Source organism: Elaeis guineensis, chromosome 14 (assembly GCF_000442705.2).
Source record: "Elaeis guineensis isolate ETL-2024a chromosome 14, EG11, whole genome shotgun sequence".
Taxonomy (NCBI): Eukaryota; Viridiplantae; Streptophyta; class Magnoliopsida; order Arecales; family Arecaceae; genus Elaeis; species Elaeis guineensis.
Genome location: NC_026006.2, coordinates 66,245,322 through 66,266,112, shown reverse-complemented (window position 1 = coordinate 66,266,112; position 20,791 = coordinate 66,245,322). Strand labels below are relative to the sequence as shown.

Sequence of the window (20,791 nt, the reverse complement as noted above, 5' to 3'; positions counted from 1 at the left end):
AACAATCCATTAACTTATGATTATGATCTGATAATTTAACGCATAAAAAGTGGGACCACGTATTACATCAGAATCATCTATAGAAGAAAGATAAATGAACAGTATGGATAAGACAATTCTGGATGAAGATTCTATCATTTCAAATTTTTTTATCTGTTGTTCACCAATCTCTTCTCTGACTTAAGCATCGAAGGATCTCCGTCGGATATAATTTTGATCTGTGAAATTTTTTTTACAGGTATTTTCATCGATGACTGATGTAATAAGAAGTTAGCCGCAATAATGGCTTATATTGAGCTTTTTCTCAATAATTCTTAGCTCTGTTGCAGAAATTGGGACCATTGAGAGTTTTTGAACCAGTTGTATTTTACCTTATAAGCTGTGTATCAAGGTTGGCTCCGCTCCACACAGGCTACGGTAAACAATTGAAGTGGATTTAGAAAGAAAAAAATGCTAAGAGCCTACTTGGATAATGATGGATCCATGGATTTGAGGATATTAAATAATAGCATGTCTCATTCGGCTCAGGTCTTCCCAATCCAAAGCAAGCCCGGCCGTTTTTATTGAGCCAATAAATAAATGACAAGGCATGGAAAATTTGATTGTCAAATCAACAAATGGCGAACATAAAATCATAAGAGAAGCCATAAATTATGAGAGAAATCATAACCATCAAGTAGCTAATTTTAGGAAGAATTCATTATTATCAAGCTTGGGGTAAAAAGGAACTGTATATTTTTGGCTTTACTGCTGACAAGATGGTAATAGCAACACAAATGAGGTTGGTCCCAAACTAGGATATGATAAGGACGTCGTAAGGAAGCATGGGAAACTCGGAAGGCAGGGCTCCGACACAGCCAAAAGGTGATGCTCTTGCCACGAGGAGGCTACCAAACAAATTGAGCAGAGGACACCATCGATGAGGTACTTATCAAGATAGTGAACAACCAAAGAATAGCAATCAACTATAATGTTAGACATACACATTAGCCCAACCTAGAGTAGCTCGCTGGTCATGATCAAGGCCAATTTATAGAGATTTGGGGAAGCGAGAGGAGTAGATGAAGGAAGGTAGGAGGAGGAGGGTAGAGGTGAAGGGGTAAGTAGAAAGACCATGCTGAATTAACACAAAATAACCCAATCCAACCCTCTCTCTTCTGGGAATGGCCTTACGACACAAATGGAAGAAATCCTCTTAATCCTATCCCATTAAGTGGCGGAACAGAGATATCTAATCACTTATTCTCCATCTAGACACCATGAAAACGTCTATATTAGCAAAGTAGCATTGCATCAGGCGTGAATGACAGGTGAATTTTGTAATTTCTCCTTGCTCAATCATGCTATTGGTGCCCACAGGATTGCCTTTTGCTCGGTAGACCCCAGAACCAGATCAACAACCAAAGTCCGTGATTCAAAGCCAGGTTACTTTGGAGCGTCATCTCTTTGCGAGCTCCGATAACGCCAGCTTGCACTTGCCGCCTGCAGTGCGTGTCGATGGACCTTGCAGCCTAATTTTCCCTGTGTAATTTAGACGTGTGACTCCAGACTGGATCCGTCCAGTCGCCACATCTTGTTATCGCGTAACCCATTCCTTCCTCGTTTATTCCACGTAACTCCATTCCGATCTTCCTCTTGAGGTCGATGTCCTCAAAGTGACGGTTCTTGAATTCGAGCAAACAAATCTAAAAGCGAAACGCGGGCAGAGGCAGGAGCAGCGCTATCTCAAGATATCTTCGCGGCGAGAGCGCGCGGGACGGAGGCATGAGGAGGAAGAGCCTCCCTGTCATCTCTTTGGAGCACAAGCGGTGAGTGATCGATCGCCCATTGCTCTCCACGTGTCGTCTCTTCTACGCCTTCTCCCGCCGAGATGTCCGCCGATTACTTCTTTTTTTTTTTTTTCTTTTCTTCATATCTCAATAATCCTTTTTCTTCCCTCTCTTTCCTTCTTCGCGTTCTTATTATCTCTCTATTTTTCTTCTTTCCTTGCATTTCGTAAAGCGTTATTCGGGCAACGCGGCCTGTGATCTTGGATTTCTTTCTCATATATAGCCTTGGTACCCTCGAGACTTTTCATAGAGCACGCGTTTGGGGAGATAGGATTCAGTTGTACCGTCGCTGCAGTAGGTTAAAGTAGGGATTTTTACGGATTCTAGGGTTTTAGTTGCGATGGCAAATGCGTTCTTCTAGAGCCAGTGGGATGGACGATCTAATCGGAGTTTTATTATGGTGTTTTGATTGATTTGTTTTTCCATGGACGTTGAGTCTAGGTATAGGGTTCTTGATTTTTGAATCTCTAGTTACAGCGTTAACTTCAGTTATAAGGGACTTGTTCTTGGTAGCCGGTTGATGGTATGAAATCTAAACAGGGACGCCTATGGATTCGCGGTTCGGCCTCAACACTTGCAGAGATACCGGGAATATGCAAAAATCTACAAGGCAATCCATTTAATTCCCTTTCTTTTTTACTCCTCAAATTAATATATCAAGGTTCGGGCTGCATGTTGCTTAGATTTTGAGCTTACAATGATTCCAGGAGGAAGAAGAAGAGAGATCGGAACAATGGAAGAACTTCCTCGAAAGACTGGCCGAGTCTACCCAGGTATTATCCAACGGTTCATCGGGACAGGATTTTGGTGCGGAAGTACCAAATGTCTCAGGAAATGACAGCGATCAGAGTGGAATGGACAAACGTGATGGATCGGAGGATGTTGGTGCAGAGAAGGAGCCGGTTGAGAAAGAAAAGGTGAAAATCCATAGAACTCTTACATGGAGTCAGATAAGACCATCTCTCGCTGCCATCGAGCAGTTGATGAGTCAGCGGGTGAAGAAGAGAAAGAGCCCATCCAGTGATGAACAAGAGCGTGGGAGAAGTGGGAACTGCTTGGCACCTATTGAAGAGGTTGCAAGATCTTCTAAAGAAGGAGAGTCTGAGGAAGAGTTCTATGATGTGGAGAGATCGAATGCAGTCAAGGAGGAGGCGCTTTCAGGTGATGCTGGGAATGCTGATTCTGTAGCAACGCAGGAGCCTTTCTTTCCTTGGGAAGAAGAGCTGAAGTGCCTGGTTCGCGGAGGAGTGCCAATGGCTCTCAGAGGAGAGGTGCAGTCAGTACTCTACTATTGCACTCATGATGATTAGTTTTTGGTAATCTGGTGCTTATCTTTTCTCAATCTATCTTCCACTCTGATCGCAGCTATGGCAAGCTTTTGTGGGTGTGAGGGCACGCAGGGTGGAGGGATACTATAACGACTTGCTAGCTCTAGATGCTAACACTGATAATATTAAGGAATCTGATGCCTCCCTTCCAAATGACACCATTAGCATGCCAAAAAAACCTCAGGGAGGATGTACACCTGAGAAATGGAAGACACAGATCGAGAAGGTCATTTGATTAAAGGATTATAAAGTCCGATGTCCACCCTTTGTTATCTCGTAGAATCTTGGGTTGTTGAAACTGCTATGAAATGAATGATTCTCATCATCCTGACTTGTATTCTCTCATTACAGGATTTGCCTCGAACATTTCCAGGTCATCCTGCTTTAGATGAGGATGGGAGAAACGCACTACGGCGTTTGCTCACAGCATATGCTCGCCATAATCCGTCAGTCGGGTACTGCCAGGTACTCAGGACCGAACTCTATAGAAGTTAATGTATTTTGGTGACTCGTTTCTCTGGCAAAGATATGGAGGTTTTCATTTGATGGAATCTGATACTCGATATTCTTGCTTTTCTTTTAATGATGTTAACTTCCATTCATGTGGAAGAAAAGCATGAAGGGCATATATCTCCTCAAAACTTTTATCCTGCAGCTGGACATGTTAAAATATGGGAAGCAATTCTCACACTTCTTTGTGTGGATTCATTAGTAATTTTCATCACTAGCATGTACTCTCATTAACAAACCATTATTTGTATAAGGAGGTGCTATCAAAATTTGAGGCTTTGCAGTACACAAGAATGATATGATCTGTTATTCTAAATATAATATATTAAACAAGTTATATATATATATATATATATATAGAAATGGATATTAAAAGGATACGCCAAGGGAAAGGAAAAAAGCTGGCATCTGTAAGTGGCCAAACAAATGTGTGTACTTTATAAGCCACATGATGGATCGACACAAGAAGATCTCTGGAAGCAACAGATCCCAGAACAAAACAAACTCTTATTTTGAGGTTAACAATCTTACCTGTTTGAAGGACAGTAAGTAGTTCAGCCAGGTCCATGGGTAAGGTAAGGTTGGCCTTAGGTGAAGGTGATTGAAAGAGAAGAACAATAGAAGATGATGTAGATGATGAAGGAAAGAGAAATGAGAGAGCATGGGAGGAGGGTGACGAGCTCACCTGAAAGTAGGTGTGGAGTGATGGACATCTCGTTTTGTGTGGTTCAGTGTGGCTTGAACTCCCATATGTCATGGCATATTCGAACTCCAGTTAGATTTAGGCATGATACAGTTTTTATTTATTGAGAGAACTTGGATAGTTCTGATATGGCAATTTGCATAAGTCACATTTAATCCATACCCATTTGTGGCTATACTATTATTCTGCTTCTAATGGTATAGCTATACATAATTAAACAACTCCCAAATGTATCTTCAGGTGTTTGACACATCCGCAAAAGTTTTGCATGTAGGTAGCATGCTTGAACATTCACTATATTTGAAATCATAACACTATACCTATAAAGCATCGCATTGGCAATTAAGGCATCCATCTGAGTGGTCCCATCACTCCCTCTCAACCTTGTTTACGCACTCGTTCCCGCTTCTGATCATGTTTCTGAATGCCATAACTAACATTAAAGGCTGAAATGACTAATTAAAAAAGAACAAATGTTGGAATAGGAAATTTACAGAACACCAGGTGTGTTAAAAAAATGTCAGTAGGAGGCCAGCATGCCTTAGTCATTCATTCCTTGATTACATTATCCGATCATGTCCACGGGTTGTGAGCCACATAATTCATTATCAGATTTGAAACAATTTTCATGTGAAGTTTCGTTCCGTAATTGTATTATTCTGGTTGCCTTATTCCCCTTCACCTTGTTTGCTTTCTGCATGGTAGTAAATCACAAAGATGTAAAGTTTCTTTCCCCTTCTTTGCTTTCCATTAGCATGCTAGCATGGATCACTTCACTTTTCGATGCTCCACTCGCAGCTGGCCCTTAATAAATTACAATATGAATGGAGATTTGATCCCTCAATTGATCTTAAAAGATAATCATCCTGTCATTATGAAGATTTTTGAGGAAGTAAGTTCGTTTAGAATGGGTCAAATATCCTTCTTTCCTGATCATGTTACTAGCCAATAGCCGCAGGCTGGCTTCTTTATTTTCCTCCTTTTATGATCAAGATGGACGGTCAATTCCTTATTCTGCCATTCAATCACTACAAAGTATTGCCAGTTATTTACCATGGAATGCTTTTAAAATGTTTAACATGTGTAACTTTGTGGAGCTGAGAAATTGATTACAAAAGCTTAGCAGAAGCTCGAGGGTGAGCTTGGAGTGATGCATGTGGTGCACTTGGTGATGAGCACTGGCTACTAAGATGAGATCCAGGTCAATTTATTTGTTCAGGTTTTAGATTTCTTGGTTGTTCTGTAATATGAGCCTTTATGTTTAGGCTGGTCTAAATCTTATTTTTAGCAGAAGAGATCCAAGAAAGTCATATTTTTAAGTATCTCTTTATCAGACAGTTTGTATTTACATGCCTTTGTATGGTGATTTATTCTGGGAGATGATTCAAAGAATTTGATTATTGCACTACTTTTTATCTCTATTTTCGCATATTTTATGGACTCAGACTCTTGTGTTAGTCGGTGTCTAGGCTGCATCAAGGACCTTGAGCTAGAGAAAGTGCTTGACAATAACGCATTTTATCCAGTCTACTTAAAAATTTGAGACTTTGTCCCTGCAGGCTATGAATTTCTTTGCAGGCTTGTTACTCTTGCTGATGCCCGAGGAAAATGCATTTTGGTAGGTTTCCATAATTATTTTTGAAAAAGTATTAGGTTTTCATGATTAATTCCTCTTAAAGTCTGAGCTGGCAGAAGAAAAGTTACATGATTGCTGATGATGAAACTCAACTTTTGCGATCAAACATATTTATTCTAGTAACTATTGCAAGTTGCTTTTCTTTTGCTGTTCTAAGTTATTTCAAAATTCATCAGGACACTATTGGGTATTATCGATGATTACTTTGATGGCTATTATTCCGAGGAAATGATTGAATCTCAGGTAATTGTCCTGTTTTAGGATCTTTCTAGCAACCACTTTTAGTTTTTCCTTCCATATCTATCTGAAATTGATGAGGTGGAATCAAGGGATAATATTGCTGATGACTAATATTACATATCTTAATTTCTACTTAATCGTGTTTTGCATCAGGTGGATCAGCTTGTTTTTGAGGAGCTAGTGCGTGAGAAATTTCCAAAATTGGGTCTGTATTTCATTTTGTGTATATGTGTATTGCTGTATATTTGTATGCATGCAATCACACTCATTGGAAAACCTGTTACATAACTCCATATTTTCTATTGTTTTGCAGTTCATCATTTGGATTATCTGGGCGTGCAGGTGGCATGGGTCACCGGACCTTGGTTCCTTTCCATTTTCATGAATATGCTTCCTTGGGAAAGTGGTCAGGTTTTATTAATGTCTTACTTCCATTCCATTAATGCATTGATTACAAATTTCTGAATACAATGCCAGATGGTCTTTTTCTTTTAGAAACTCATCATATACTTGCTCCTTGATACAATTCAAAATTTCATGCTATAGTATCCATTGACAAAGATCTCTGATATGTGATGGTGTTTATAATTTCAGTTCTTCGTATATGGGATGTGCTTCTCTTTGATGGAAATCGGCTCATGTTATTCCGAACAGCACTTGCTTTGATGGAATTATATGGTACCGCATAAACCTATTTTAGTTAATGATCTCATTCAATAATATTCCTTTAATATTTGTATTATGTTCATTCTGTAGTATGTATAATATTTTTTTAAATAAATCGCATGTCAATTTTTAGGTCCTGCGGTCGTGACTACAAAAGATGCTGGAGATGCAGTTACATTATTGCAATCCCTTGCTGGCTCTACGTTTGACAGTAGCCAGCTTGTCTTGACAGCTTGCATGGGTTATCAAGCTATAGATGAAAGAATGTTGAATCAGTTGAGGAAAAAGCATAGGCCTGCAGTTATAGCTGCCATGGAGGAAAGATCCAGAGGACTCAAAGCGTGGAAGGACTCTAAGGGCCTAGCATCTAAGTTATATAGTTTCAAACATGACCCAGGATCCATAATTACAGAAGCCAACTTGGCAGAGGCATTAGGTGACACACAAACCAATGGGGATTTGCATAACTTGAAGTCCGGATCCACAGATATAGGGGGATATTTGAATAGTCTAACAGTTGATTCAGAGACAGATTCCATACCTGATCTTCAAGAAGAGGTAATTATTTATTGGTTAAACTAAAGTTCTTTCTTAGTTCTTTTCATAAAAGAATATAGATGGCTGGTGCTGTAGATAAATCACTTATGACGGTGCCCAACTTGTTGCCTTCAATCACCTGATGTGTCACAGGTGGAATGTAACTCGATTAGGTAAAATGCCTTAAAACATAAAAAAAATTGAGAATTTTCAAAGCTAAAATCAATTTAATTATCTAATTTTTCTAAACTAAAATTGGCAAGATGTGATTGAGGAGAAATTCTATGCTTAAAATCAAGGTTTTAAATAGCAGGATCAAATCCTGTACCCTTTCCCCCTTGGAATAGTTTGATATTTGGTACAAAGCCAGCAACAACATTATGCACCGAAACTGACAGCTTTCAAAAAATTGAAAAACCATCAGTACCAACTGGCATAGTCAATAGACTCAATACTATACTGCCAGTATGAACTGGTATAGACCAGTACAGCTGGTACATACTGGTATGGCTATTTCGGCATCCTGAAATCTGTCCTGGTGCCATTTTCATGCTAGAATGGTATGATACCGGTCGACCATCTTGCTTCGGCAAGTTTTGAAATCATGCTTAAAATTTTCAGTACACTGAAGTGCCTTGATGCTGAATAATGTATGGAAAGAAACTGCTTATCATTCCTAATTCTTGCCATGATTATTTGTTGGTTTGAATATGCCAGCAAGACAACTGAATATCTAACAGAAAACAAGCAATGGGAGTTATAGCTGGAAATTCTTAGACACATTGTACCGCTCTATTACTATTGATTTGCGTACAACCTAACTTTGGTGCAGAAGCATTGTACTTTGAATGCCTCTCTTCTTTTTCATCAATACCAGGAAATTGGATTCCAAGTCTGGAATGAATCAATTATTGCATTATATTAGTAACGTTACTCTTACTATTTATGTAAGGAACCAGGTGATATGCACATGCCCCTCTGTTCAAAATGCAAGAAATGCTTTGATGATTTGACAGGGCATCGCTCATCAGATACTCTCGTACTCTTCTTCAATGGCAAAATGGAAGAAAACAGGGAGGGAGAAATAGATGGTGAAGTTATATGATGTGTTCGATCTCCAGAATAGTGTGTAGGGACAAAAAATAAGTGAAAAAGCAAAAAGGTATTGCCAGGTAGGAAATGGTACCAGGGATAATAAGTCTGCTGGCACTAGGATATGGTAGTTGAAAAACACAGCCTTGGATTTCAAAGGAGGAAAGAGATATGCAGTATTTTGGAACATTAATGACTGCTTGTGTGCAGTTTATAGAAATCTAACAAAGAAAGAGTTATGCCCATCTTTTAGAACATTGAAGGCTGCCTATTTACAATTGTTTGAGTTTCCTTCATCTTTTGCATCAATGACATATTTTTGAGGAGGAGAAGACATTCAAGGCCTCTGTACTCGACTTTCTTGGTAGAAGCGCTAGGTCCAATATTTGGGCTTACAAGCATGCTGATTATTGCAGCTAAGTGTAGATATTCACTGTTATGTAAACAAGCATTCCTGTTTCCATGTTCTTACAGACAGTGCAAAAACTGGAGCCTGTATATTGTGAACATTAATCAACAAACGTTCTCCCAATTATTTGACATTGCCAATCTGGACCATGAATTTTCAGATGGTCATGTAGATCTCTCTCTTAGAAATTAACCAGTGATGCACTTGTTTTATGGTTAATACAATATTCTCCAGATCTAAAAGAATATGGCATGTCTTTCCTATTGGGAAGTTGAATTGTTAGCATCAATGTGAAGTACTGTTCTACTGTTTTATTCAATGCTGAAAATTGAAATACAATTGATGGATCTGCTTTCCTTTTATATTATGAAACCATTAGTTTTTTTATGAGGAAACATGCAATACATCTATTGGTTAATCATTCTTGAGAGGTCTAAATGCTTGAGCAGTTCTCCTTCTCATTGTTTTCATTATACTTATGTTGCAATTCAAAGGATATGCAATTTTTATCTAGGTGAAGTGGCTGAAGGTTGAGTTGTGCAAATTGCTGGAGGAGAAAAGATCAGCTCTTCTCAGGTTGGTGTCCTTGGTGTGTCCAGGTCGGTCATGTGAGCCTAATGTTGTGAACTTCACTAAAGAACAGGGAATCTTAGATCTTTTCTTAATTTTACTCTAAATTAGTGCATGTGCTGTTTGGCTCCTGACATAATTAATCTCTCAATCCCTTTTGTCAACCGGAATTTATGTATTATGCCTAATATGGTATCTTCATGTGATGTCAAAGAGGGGGGGCATAGAAGTTGCTTTTAGGTTGGGCTTGATTTAAATGCTGCATGTTTTTATTTTTGGATTGATGAAAAAAAAAGGTTTTAAGGCGAAAAAGAAATTATAAATTGCCCAATAACAGTGTACTCTTGACACTTGCCACTACAAATATGATGAAAAGAAAGCAAGAAATTTATATGACCTTGCCATACCAACTTATCTAACATGAATAAATCTCCTGTAGTGTCAGTGGATTCTTTCATGTAGTCTCCAGCAACTTGTATTTTTTTCATTCACCTACCTTGTATGCTGTAATTCCTTGAAATTGCACCAACTTCTTCACAGTACAAGGTCTTTACTTGGCTTAGCTTTGTGGTTTAACAAAATCACTCGGAAAGTTCTGCACTGACCATCAAATGACCTACGGAGCCTGGTGCACTTTGCATTCGAATCTGTAACTAGCAGCCCTCTTTTTAAGTATGTAAGATGTGCTTGTCATTACTTTGACCCAAAAAATTCCTAGTGTTAACCACTAGGTTATTTTCTTGTTCTTGACAATCTTCCTTAACCCAAGAAGTGATTGCTAGAGAAGCCACCTTCACCCAAATGCTTTTCATGTTGCAGAGCCTGTGAGTGATCATGGGACCCCCTCTCATAAGACCTTTAACTCAGCCCTATACTTGAATTTGTTTTGGGGTAATATCGCCTCTGGCACCTTCACTGATTGTATGTGATTTTTGGCTATGTTCTCTTCTTCATTTATAATCAGTATTCTGGCCATATTAATTGTTTTACTTAATTCTCCCCTGGATTTTGACTTCACTGAATTCAAATCTGTTGGATCCTGGATGCAAGACTCCAGAATGTCACTTTCAAATCTTGATTACCCCCAGATATGGTTTCCTTTGATTTGAAATACTTGACTGCAAATTCCACCACAAGCTTACTGGATCATTTTTGAGTATCTTTCTTATTGTTGAAGATCTTGCTGTTCATGTTCTTGAAGTCATAAAGTTCACCATATGAGAGTTGAATAGATCAAGCAATTATCTTATGTTCCTATATATTATATAATACAAAAATCTCACTAGGACTTAGTTGATATTTATGCTCTCCTTGAATTCAAAGTTCCCTCAATTTTATGTGCCAGCTTAAATACCTAATTTACTATGCAAGGATAACATTGAAAAATGTGGGCAGCATCATGTTTCAGTAGATGTTCTCCATTTTCTGAGAAGAAAAAGGAAAGGTTCTTTGTGCTACTTGTTTGGCTTACATGGAATATTTAATGTGTGCAATTTTATCTTGATTTTTTAACTGCTACACATTGACATATGCATGCACACTTTAGAGTTTAAACTTTTTTCCCATTCTGTGTTGAGATTTTGCTCTAATACCCAATTGTGTGGTCACTTATCTTTTGTTTTCGCATTTCTAAAACATACAGTTTTGCAACACTATAATGTCTTCCCAAAAGCCATATTTCAAGTCTTCTCTAACTTCAGTAAAATACAAATTTTATTTGCTGTTGCTATTATATGCCAGAGCCGAGGAGTTGGAGACAGCATTAATGGAGATGGTCAAGCAGGATAATAGGCACCTTTTGAGTGCCAAGGTAGATTCTCGTGATGCCTATAAGATAGCTTCTGTTGCTGGTGGCAATATAGTCTCATATTTTTAGCCATCTATAAATAAGAATAGTTTTCTGCAACTACTGTGATTATCATCCATTTTTTATCCCATTCTTTTCATAAATTTACATGACCATTTATGTGAAGAATCTTTGGTTGGCATGTGATATATATTTTTTCCACATGGAAATTCTTCTTGCTTGGTTCGGGAGTTTTCTTCTCTATGCTTATGTATGTCATCCATGCTGACCTCTTAGTAGTTTGGTAGATTAAAAGTGTCAGAAACAGCAAGTTCTAAATTAAATCTACAAGGGACTCCACGTATTCTATCTATGACAAGAAGGTTCTGCTTGGTTGCTGAGGAAGTGAGTGAGAGAAAAAGTTCTTTTTCCTCCTTTTCTTTTGTTTGGAGCGGAGTGATAATTTTTTCCCAGTGTGTGGTAATGAAAGAAAAATTCAGGGGGAGAATGCAAGGAGAAAATTAAATTTAGGGAGAGATGCAAGGACAAATTAGGGGATAGGCTCTCTAAGATACGTCAAAAATTTTCTTCCAATTTGGGTAGTGGTATTGAGAGAAAATAACAGAAGGCAAGGGGATCATGATGATACCTATTGTTTTGCTGCACTGCCCCATACCACCCAATATGGGGCATAACGTATCATACCAGTATGCAGTACCACCCCTATCAATACTATCGTACCGTACCAAATCGTACATGGATACTATAATAGGATTTTACAGGTATAGAGTTAGATACCGAGACGGCGAGCCTTGATTATACCCATACCCTAACATTCTCAACAGCTTTCTCTTGTATCACCCAAAGAAGAAAATTCTTATCTTTTATTTTAGTTTCTCTGTATGAACAATTCTTCCTTTCCTTTTCTCAGGAAACCATGGAAGACAGAAGCCTATGGGCCTCTTTATATTTGAAGATCTAATTTAGTAATGCATGCAAATGCTAATCTTCATCTCAAATTCATGTAGTAGTTGTTTTGTTCTTGTTCTTTCATTTATTTATGTCCTTTGCATCCTTCATTGGACGTCTCATTAGTTGTTTCTGCTAAACTTATAACTGACAAGCAGACCTTAAATTTTTGGCTTAAACCTTTTCAAATCTCTCTCTCTCTCTCTCTCTCTCTCTCTGTGTGTGTGTGTGTGTGTGTGTGTGTCTGTGTGTGTTTCCAATTACCTCACATTCTTGGAGATCTTTCTATAGATATAGGGTGATGACCTAGAGTTAAGCTTGAGAGCTACCAACTTGACTGTGTGGCTAATTATGTGACCTGAGTAGGAGTACAAGATATTTGAGCTTGTGTTTTTGCTCTCATTTGCATGTGTAATTGTCTGTACAAAAGAGCATCTAGGAATGTTGGGATGATAGGAGAGGGAGAATGATGGTACATAGAAAGCATGAATGTGGGACAGTAAGGGAGGGTATAAGAGAGGGAAAAAAATAGAGCGAACATAGAGAACACTGGGCCAGGAGAGATCTCACAAGCTTTTTCAATGATTCAGTTATATCCATACTAAGGGAGGGGATGTGTGAGCACCCCTACGTGCTTGTGTTTAGTCTATATCCGCTATGCATTGGATTGATCTTGGATACTTATATAGGGCCGAGGAATCCAAATACATCTTTTGGCAAGCTTTTCTGGATGATGACCTGGGTTTTAGTAGATGGTATTAGAACGGACTCAACCTATGGCCCAACTGGGGTAGGGGACACTATAACGTGACCCATTTGGGTAAACAATAAGCTGATCATGATGTTTGTGATTAGATTTATAGTATTTATGAGTGGATTTGGATGAGTTTGGACTCTTAGCCTAGTAAGGACACCAAGGCTTAAATGGAGGGGAGGAGGAGGGAGGTTATGTGAGGACTTGTGCAAGCGTGTGTTTAGTCCACATTGGCTATGCACTGGATTTGTCTTGGTTACTTATATTGGGTCAAGGAATCCAAATAACATCTTCTGGCTAATCTTTTTGGATGAGGTCACGGGTTGTGATAAGATGCTACAGCAAGAGAAGAGGGAGTTTGAACTCTATTTGACAATGAGATATTGGAACTCACACCAAAGAACATTGATGCATTTCTTCTATTTGACAGCCCGAAGCACATATCATAAAGATTCACTTCTTAATATATTCATTTTTTTAGTTTCGGGTCTCTGTCTAGTGTTATAATTTTCCATTTGATTTGTATTTATCAACTTGATAATGGGTACACTTACTTCCAATGAAAACAGCTCTCTACAAGTTATCCTCAAAAACCAGATCCACTGCAGAAATGCATCTAGGGGCATACTCTATTAGGCACCAGAGGAAGAATTGAGCATGGAATCATAACTTAAGCATACTTCTTGTTCTTCCTTCACTCAGTAATTAACGCAAAACCTATATTAAAAGTGCCACAAAGCTGCGAAGCAGAAGACAAGGGCCCTATGTTGTACCCATTTCAGAAATGAGGAAGAACGTGGGTATGGTACAAGCTACATCAATATTTGCCAATTGCGGAACCATAAATTGTGAGAGTAATGTCACAATTTTGTTTTTGACATTGAAAAACTTCAAATTTATTCCCATTTTTTGTAGTTTTTTCCCCCTCTTTTTCAAGTGTTGTTTATGAATTTTACCAAGAAACCTATGGATTGGTATTGCTGATACTTGGACTGCATCTAAACTTTTAGTTACATTTATAAATATGTTTTTGTATTTTTCTCTGCCATGCTTGATATTCCTATTTCAACAAAAGGAATTCATCTGACAGGCTGAGCAGTTGGAGGAAGAGGTATCTGAACTGCGGCAGGCACTTGCAGATAAGCAAGAACAAGAGCGTGCCATGCTTCAGGTGTTTCTTCTTATATCATATCCATTTCTCTAGCCTGCTTACTTGCCCTCGTATGCAACACCATTGTTTTATACATGAATTGAAGCTCTGTCATAAATAGTATAGGTCTTGATGAGGATAGAACAAGAACAGAAAGTGATGGAAGATGCTCGCATATCTGCTGAGCAAGATGCTGCTGCTCAGAAATACGCAGCTCATCTGCTCCAGGTGATTTCTCACCACTGAATTTGTTATGCATTATGGTGGCTTAGGGTCTTCTACATTTTTCTTTGGAACTAATAAGTTTGTTCCCCCGCTGAACTTGGACTATTGGATGGAGAAAGTCCATTCACGTTGAATGGTATGATTAATACACTTGTGCTTCAGATTATAATTATGGTGTTATGATCACTACAAGGTTCTCCAAAATCATATTTGCTATATACAGGAGACTATAATGACTTTAAGATTGTTTTATATAGGTGGGGCTGCTTTGGCAGAATGTTATACAATCACACTCATTTTTGATTTTTCATTTCATCTTTAGTGGAGCCACACAAGGAAGATTTTTTCCAGTTTTCACTTCAACTTTTGACCTTTGACATTACAAATATACTTCTGGTAGTAAGAGATGGCTCTATAAACATGTATGGACAAGTGACTTGTATGTCCTTCAGAATTCTTGCTTTCATAGAAAAGGATGTGAATTAGGCCTCAAACTGGATTGAGAATGTGTAAACTCTAGATCTGTACCTTTTCTTGCTAACTTGCACTTTTGATTTTTGGCATGTTGTTATCTGATCAAGCTCTCTGTTGTCACAGAGATACCTTTAAGGCTGTTCCTCTTGACAGTAAAATCTCAGGGATTTTCTCAACTAACTGATTTTTTTTTGTTTCTTTTCTGAGAGTAAATTTGTAAGGGTTGGTCATTTTATTAAATAATTTTGGCTGTTCCTTGGGTTTAAATGAAGATCACAGATTGGGCATCATTTATCATGTTTGAGCACGGTGTCTGTTTTATCTATGTTTGTAGGAATTGTATACATTGCAAAGGTACTGAAAATGTTTTATTCTGAGCTCTTAATGAAGAACACTCGGTAATTTCTGAAAAAGTTGCAGTTTGTAACATAAATTGTAGAAGAGTTGTGAGTCTTCTGTTTTCAATTAAGAATATGCTTTAAGTGATATCTGCTCCCGGATTGTGTAATCACAGTGTTCCTTTTTGGCCTATTTACCCTCTGCTTCCTAGGAGGATAATGAGTGATTGCACCCTTTATATTTTGAACTTCACATATCTACTCATTTCATGTGATTCTTCAGGAGCTGTATGTTTTGACGTGCTTTTACCTGACACATGCAGGAAAAATATGAAGAAGCCATGTCTGCACTTGCACAAATGGAGAAAAGGGCTGTGATGGCAGAAACAATGCTGGAGGCCACATTGCAATACCAGTCTGGCCAGATTAAAGCCCATCAACCTCATTCTCCGAGGTATCTCCATCTTTTTCTTATTAGATACTATTTATTTTGCACGCAGTCATTTTAACTGCTATAAGATGAACTGTGTTCTTGGATTGAATCATTGTCAGCAGGGCATCTTCTTCTCCTTACCATGTACTCTGTCTGCTTGCGTATGTTTCATTAAGTTGCATGGTTCTTTTATCCCACTAATGTTCTAAAATTTAGATAAACATAAATGCATTTTTGGTGCACAGGTTGTGATAGCATGTTCCAGTTTTTACTCTCTCACCGCAACAAATCCTTAGGGTCCATTTACTTGGGGTATGTTAGATTACAGGATAATTTGACAATTTCTGGGAATCATTTATTTGAGAAAATAATTATGAAGAAAATTAACTTTTATTGTGTTTGGATGATGGAAAAATTATTCTGGAAAATGACACTGGAAAAAGATTACTACATTTGGTTGGAGATAAATCTACATAGAAATATGGCCAAATTTACAAATATATCCTTCAACATAAAATAATTTTTTAATACTAGGATAGCATTGTCATCTTCAATTAGTTTTTTTGTAATGACTATAATCACAGTCTTTTACATAATACTATTTTCATCTTAATTATTTTGCAAAATTTTTTTATTAAATGAATTTAAAAAGACATCAAAATAAATTCAATGATTATATATGCAGCTTTATTGGGGGTAAATTTGTTAAGTATGGATTACCACCACTCGAAAATTTACTAAATACTAACCTCCCATGGTATTTGTTTTACCATCTCTCTCCGAAAAATAAACATGGGGCCCATCAATAATTTTTGCCATCTCTCTCTTCCATTTTTGATACCAAACATGGTAATCTGACATGAGAATCATTTTTTCATGCCAGATTATCCCCAGCAAATGGCCCCTCAGTTTAAGTTGATGGATATAGGCATGGTGTGCATGCTTTTAACTCAAAATGAATATCAGAATCAGCATTGAGTGATTTATTTTGCAGAACTCCACGAGCCAATCAAGAGGTTTCTCAGGATGCACCTGCCAGGAAAATGGGACTGCTCTCCAGACCATTTGGCTGGCTTGACAAGAGCAAGGTAGTTATTTTAAAGTCAGCTATTAAAATTTCATTGGTTGCAATATTCCTATGCAAACCAGTTATATGTCTGTCCAGCAAGTGATGATTTGCTTGTCAAGTAGTTAATATAGTTTTTACATATTTTATTAGTGCCAAATTGTTTGTTCTGAACGGTTACTCATACTTGGTGTATCTTAGTGGCATAGGGACAACCTCTTTGGCTCTAACAGAAGGTCAAAAGCATGCTGGAAAGTAAGGAAAGAATGCATACTGACCCATCATAGACTCGCCTTAACCATGAAGCTTCCAAATTTTAACTTAGGTTCTTAGATAGGAAATTTTGTTGCTTTAGAATTTATATGATTGAAAAAATAGAATTTTTATATGTACACACAGACATGCACATGCAAACACATTAACATATATCAAAAATATCTCATTATCCTCCATCTCACTTTTAGCTATTCTGCTCTATTTCTTTATGACTACTACTTGTTATGAGGTCCTTTGATCCCGACCAACATGATGGTCAAACGAGTTCTGTAATAATTTTGAATGTGCCAATTGATATTTAGTTTGACATATAGGACAATGTTCATATTGAAGTGATTTCTTTTGATAGATGAACCATAGTTTTATGGTTTGACTCATGAGAATTACTCGATTCCTTTTCTGTTTGTTATAACAATTACATGAAATGAGTGACAAAAGGAAGTGGCATGCTTCTAGGGGACATGTTTGCCAAGAGATCTGATCGAGTAAAATAATATGTGCCATTTGACATAAGGCATTCTTCCACAGCTTTCTGTGTGTCATTTGTATAATTGAAAATGCATTCATTCTGATCCTTTGATTTTACTTCACAAAATGTGTCAATAATGTAAATAATGCCCTCTGTACCAGAAAAGGTAATATTCAGGGCAGAAAGAACTCAGAAATCCCATCCTAAAACCTGTGGCTATATTAAGATGTGTTATTACGTTTTGATTCTACTGATTCCGATTTCAAATTCATCAAGTTTCAGGGTAAGCCAAGCAATTCTGAAGAGTCCATTGAAGGCAAACCTTCTAGCGTGGGACAGAGCCCCAAAACACCGAACAAAGATCTGAATGGTCATCAAGATTTGGCTAAGTAGAATGTCATGGACGAAATTAGCACATCAGCATGCCACATCACCTCTTGTTGTATTGTTGTCATATACCGTCTTTATATTTCTGCTAGAGAAGTTCCATTAAATTATAAAAGTATTCGATATGATCAGTTGCCATTTCCCGTTTGTACAAAGTCCAACTCATAGAGTCTGTAGATTTGGTAATAACCTTGTATCTTTTAAATGCCGGCTACAAGCTGGTCGGCCATTGTTTCACTAATCTTGTGAGTAGCGGACACAAGAAGGGATGAGAAATTTTTGTTATATATTTCATTGAAATCATGGATGCTACCTAATGCAGAGTGGGATATTTCTCTTGGTGGAACATAATTTTCAACAAACCAAGCGGAGTCGTTTCAACGAACTTTACACATATGCATGCGAAGCGCATGGATAATGGATGGATGGACCGCACCGGCCTCATCTTGTGAGCTGCAGCCAGACAACCCAAGTCGTCAAGTGGCAGACCGCTTGTCTGCGACCGTCAGCTGGCTTTCCACCAGTATGACACCTTGCAAAGGGGACCGTATCCTTCGATCAGCACAACCGACAATGGCATTACCCTTTCTTCGGCGAATTATGTCTTCAGATTTTTCTTCCTTTTTCCAGCACTTTGCTGTACCGGTGTGCCAAATGCTGACACGTCAACACTATTTATTACTTTACCAAAAAGTGTGCCAAATGCTGACACGTCAATACTATATACTTCCACAAAAATCATGAATGAGTTCAATGCATGGGACTGCTATTGTCTCTTCTTCTTCGTTTTACTTGGTGAAGTCTCTTCTTCTTTGTTGAAATACATGTACTGCATGTCCTCTATTTTATTGGTCTCTGATTCCTAGACGACTGGATGTCAGATGGTTGCCGTCGCGTCGCCGGACTCTCCCGACCACCGCTTCACACGTCCCCAGCTTGACCACATGGCACACGCCGCGTGTCGCGGAGCCACCCGACCACAACCCGAAGGCCGCAAGGCTCGAGAAGGGCTATCACCTGACTAGCCGGGGTAGAGGTCGCCTTTGGCCTGCCGACAATCTTTTTGGCGTCACGCCCAGGAATCATGTTGAGCCGGGAATCGTTAGACTTGACGTTGTTGGCCTAGAAGGACAATTATTAAATGCAAGGAGAAGCCAGACTAGGGGTCTTCTTGCCCATAGCAATGACCCCTTCGTGTTGGCTGGCTGGCGAAGAGTAGTCAAAGATTTTGCCTCCATGTCCTCAAATCAGACACTTGCCCACTGCATACTGTTTCAGTGGCGATAGGTGCTGCATGAGCTCCGTACTCCATGGCTTTAAAATAGGGAGGAATCATCACCAACTCCAAAGTTTGGACCACATCCATCCACAATGGCAGTCGGCTGCTGGTCGCGTCCCACACTTGGTGGCCGTACAAGCTGCTAAATACTTCGTAAACAGCGGAGCGGCACGGTTCTGGCAATTTTGCATCATAAATTATCTTCAAGTTACCGTACCTATCTAACCTTCATCTACCCAATAAATAATTTTGGTGATTGGAGACGCTCGTGCACCAGTTGATAATTGTATTTTAACTCTACCCACCTGGCTCGCTGCATTTGTAAAAGAGCATTCTCTCTCATTTCAAATCAAGTCTCGCTTGTCCGGACGGCCACCCCGTTCACGGATAGAGGGCTCATTGGAAGTGCAGACATTGGTCTAGGCAACCTGCCAAGTGCTAGCATGACATTGCTCTCCTTGAAACAAAATCTCTTGAGCCAAATGGCCAATCAGATCTGAAATCCTTCGGTTAATTCTGGAGAAGATGTTGAGCTACGTTAAGTTATAATGTCACCAGGCATCAAATGTTTTTGAAGTCCATAAGATCTGACAACTGGCAATAGATATTGTTTCCTGCTTGAAAGCTAATATTTAAAGGAAGAAAAGTTTAACTTGATACAAAAGTTTCTAATATCTTAGATTTTGTTTTAGATTCCAGCAAAATCTTTCAGACTTACAGCCATAACACACCATAAGTAAAACTTAAAGACAGTCAAGATGAATGATCCGGTCATGGCATGCTCATGCTCACCATCTGATTAGCTCATCTCTCAGAAGAATCCTCATTTGATTTCCATAGATGCCTGATATCACATTTCAACTTAGAAAACCTTCACCTACTAACACACTGGTATCTTAGCGTTTATTTGTAATGCTACCAATCCTTTCAGTCTGCAGGTATTCAATGAGCTAAAAGGAAAAATAGAGGCTTGTAATTGAGTAGTCCTGAACAACTTCTATGATGATGAATGTGCTATCCACATGGCATAAAATATAGATAGTAGATTCATCGGATCAATTGGCCGGGATTCCATTATAGAATCCACATGGCATCAGTAAAGAGATATCACAGTCAGACAGGCCATTCATGTCTCAACATCATAATTCGCTGAAGGAATATCGACTGATAGTAACCATACCACCATTTATCATGCCTGCTACTTTGCAGGGCTGCCAAGACCTGGCTGGTTATCAGGGGTAAGTTCACGTGAGTCACGTCTACACTGACATTCTCATATTCAAAATAGCTCTACAACCTAAACTTGCCCTTTTTCCGCTGGCGCGCCATGCAGAACAATGGATCGTGGGTTCAAGTTTGAGCACCAACACCATCTTTTCTGAGAGAAGTGAAGCACCAATACCATCATGCCACATAATATCACCACTGCAGTGGGAAAATGAGTACTAGAATTGGGCCTCTTGGCATATCTTTCTTCAAATATTGCGAGGATTCCATTTCTAATCATAGCCTCAACCTGAAGTCATAGAATACTTGCTTTCAAATGACATTCCACATATATCACGTCTTGGTTCCTGGAAATAGAAGGAAAATCATGGTAGAACAGCTGAAATAGAATGGAAAATGTTCATGTTGCAATAACCCCCCAAAATGGCATTTTAGAAG

General features: G+C 38.6%; 1 protein-coding gene across 4 annotated transcripts; it reads left to right on the top strand.

Moving 5' to 3' along the window:
* Positions 1–1,435: 1,435 nt before the first annotated feature.
* On the top strand, positions 1,436–18,638 carry LOC105057030 (uncharacterized). Of its 4 annotated transcripts, none has more exons than XM_019854865.3 (18): positions 1,442–1,808; positions 2,370–2,439; positions 2,537–3,100; positions 3,195–3,383; positions 3,509–3,622; positions 5,930–5,988; positions 6,183–6,249; positions 6,400–6,451; positions 6,560–6,652; positions 6,841–6,924; positions 7,046–7,470; positions 9,465–9,526; positions 11,261–11,330; positions 14,120–14,200; positions 14,306–14,407; positions 15,540–15,670; positions 16,644–16,737; positions 17,743–18,638. In XM_019854865.3, exons 1-18 carry the CDS (start codon positions 1,765–1,767, stop codon positions 17,851–17,853), a joined length of 2,412 nt encoding a protein of 803 aa, XP_019710424.1. In that variant the 5' UTR covers positions 1,442–1,764; the 3' UTR covers positions 17,854–18,638. The 4 variants fall into 4 exon arrangements, 3 of the variants coding, with proteins under 3 accessions (XP_073104567.1, XP_019710424.1, XP_019710423.1); XM_019854864.3 differs by having other exon boundaries at positions 17,737–18,638; XR_012136745.1 differs by lacking the exon at positions 17,743–18,638 and having other exon boundaries at positions 1,436–1,808; positions 14,301–14,407; positions 16,533–16,670.
* The last annotated feature ends 2,153 nt before the right edge of the window (positions 18,639–20,791 follow it).

Coding starts and splice junctions, on each gene's coding strand:
- LOC105057030 (XM_019854864.3), top strand. CDS start 1,765: ATGAGGAGGAAGAGCCTCCCTGTCATCTCTTTGGAGCACAAGCG. Junction 2,440..2,536: donor AATATGCAAAAATCTACAAG/GCAATCCATTTA, acceptor CAATGATTCCAG/GAGGAAGAAGAAGAGAGATC. Junction 14,408..15,539: donor ACGCAGCTCATCTGCTCCAG/GTGATTTCTCAC, acceptor TGACACATGCAG/GAAAAATATGAAGAAGCCAT.